The sequence below is a fragment of the Centroberyx affinis genome, unplaced genomic scaffold, assembly GCF_046629955.1.
Source record: "Centroberyx affinis isolate AG114_WGS23_722 - 3 ecotype Tasmania unplaced genomic scaffold, CSIRO-AGI_Caff_v1 ptg010859l_1, whole genome shotgun sequence".
Taxonomy (NCBI): domain Eukaryota; kingdom Metazoa; phylum Chordata; class Actinopteri; order Beryciformes; family Berycidae; genus Centroberyx; species Centroberyx affinis.
In genome coordinates this window covers 6,785-7,967 of record NW_027284946.1, presented here as the reverse complement: position 1 = coordinate 7,967, position 1,183 = coordinate 6,785, and the positions used below count along the sequence as shown (strand labels likewise).

Below are 1,183 nucleotides of genomic sequence, written 5' to 3'. Positions count from 1 at the left end.
CTTTCAAACGCAACTGCAGCAGCATGATGTCGGACTCTGTTGCGCCTCTCAGTAGCTGTTCTACCCTTGCACGGTCTCTCAAGCTAGGGGAAAGGCCGCCTTTCTGTACTGCTTTAGTAAGCCCCTTTTCCAATCTCCTCAGGAAATCCGACAGTCTTTCACTGGGCTTTTGCTGCATGGACCTGAAGGCAAAATACAGGTCTTCACCTGATTCAGAGGTCCCAAACACATTTTCCAAGGCTGCTAGGTAATCTTCAGGACGCGCCTCAGGATCATTGCTTCTTACAGCCTGGATTATTTCAAAAGCAGGCCCCTTTAAACTTTCCACAATTCTTTTCTTTTTCTCTTTTCCAGAGCAATCACATTCATCAATCATCAGCTGCGCCTGCTCCAGCCAGTTTTCCAGTGTCTCCTCACCTGCTGGGGTAGGCACCATTCCTGAGAAAACTCGCAATCGGCGGAAGGCGTTGTTCTCTGGTGGGGGTCGCGTAGTCTTTTCCAACAGATCTCCCACAGCACGGATAATGGATGATGGTAAGTCACCCTGCTGTGCTGTACTGCTATGAGCTAGTAAAGGTTGAAGGTCATCTAGTGATTTCCCTTCACTTTCCAGTAGTTTAAGCAACTTCAGTGAAAACTCGTCAGGTGGGGCTGATGTACCTGTGAGCAAGATCAACTTCCATGCAGATCCACCACTAGGTGGAATGATTTCAGGGGGAGCCCTAGCTGGGTCAATCTGGTTGTGGCACTCACACAACATAATTTCACAGTTCAGTTGAGGGATAATCTTTTTGGCTCTAAAACGTACTCGACCGAAAACTTTGACAGTTTCAACAGCCTCTTCAATATCCGCTACGCTGGTATCTGCAGGTACACCACTCAAGGCTAAAGCATTTACTGGGTTTACTCCTGCTTCGCTGCACCACTTCTCAAGTGCAGCTAGTAACTGCGGGTCGGATGAGTGAGCCATTTTTCCGTAGAGTCGTCTTTTCTTTATTGTAGATCAGTCACACAGTAAATCCCAGCGGTGCCTCCATTTATGTAACGCTGTTCTGCTCTACTGGCCTTATGAACAGCGCCTAGATTCGTTTACTTACACTCTATAGTACTACTACCTGTGCTGTATATTTATGATGTGTACTGAGTGGGTGACTGTCTACTTTATAAAAGAATAAAGACCTGT

The 1,183-nt window shown here is 46.8% G+C and overlaps 1 protein-coding gene across 1 annotated transcript; it reads right to left on the bottom strand.

Annotated features, from left to right (window-relative positions):
- Positions 1-9: 9 nt before the first annotated feature.
- On the bottom strand, positions 10-970 carry LOC139640809 (paraneoplastic antigen Ma1 homolog; the record flags this gene model as incomplete). Its single annotated transcript, XM_071514981.1, has 1 exon — positions 10-970. A coding segment is annotated over exon 1 (961 nt), but the record flags the coding sequence as incomplete, so codon positions are not given.
- Between the last annotated feature and the right edge of the window lie 213 nt (positions 971-1,183).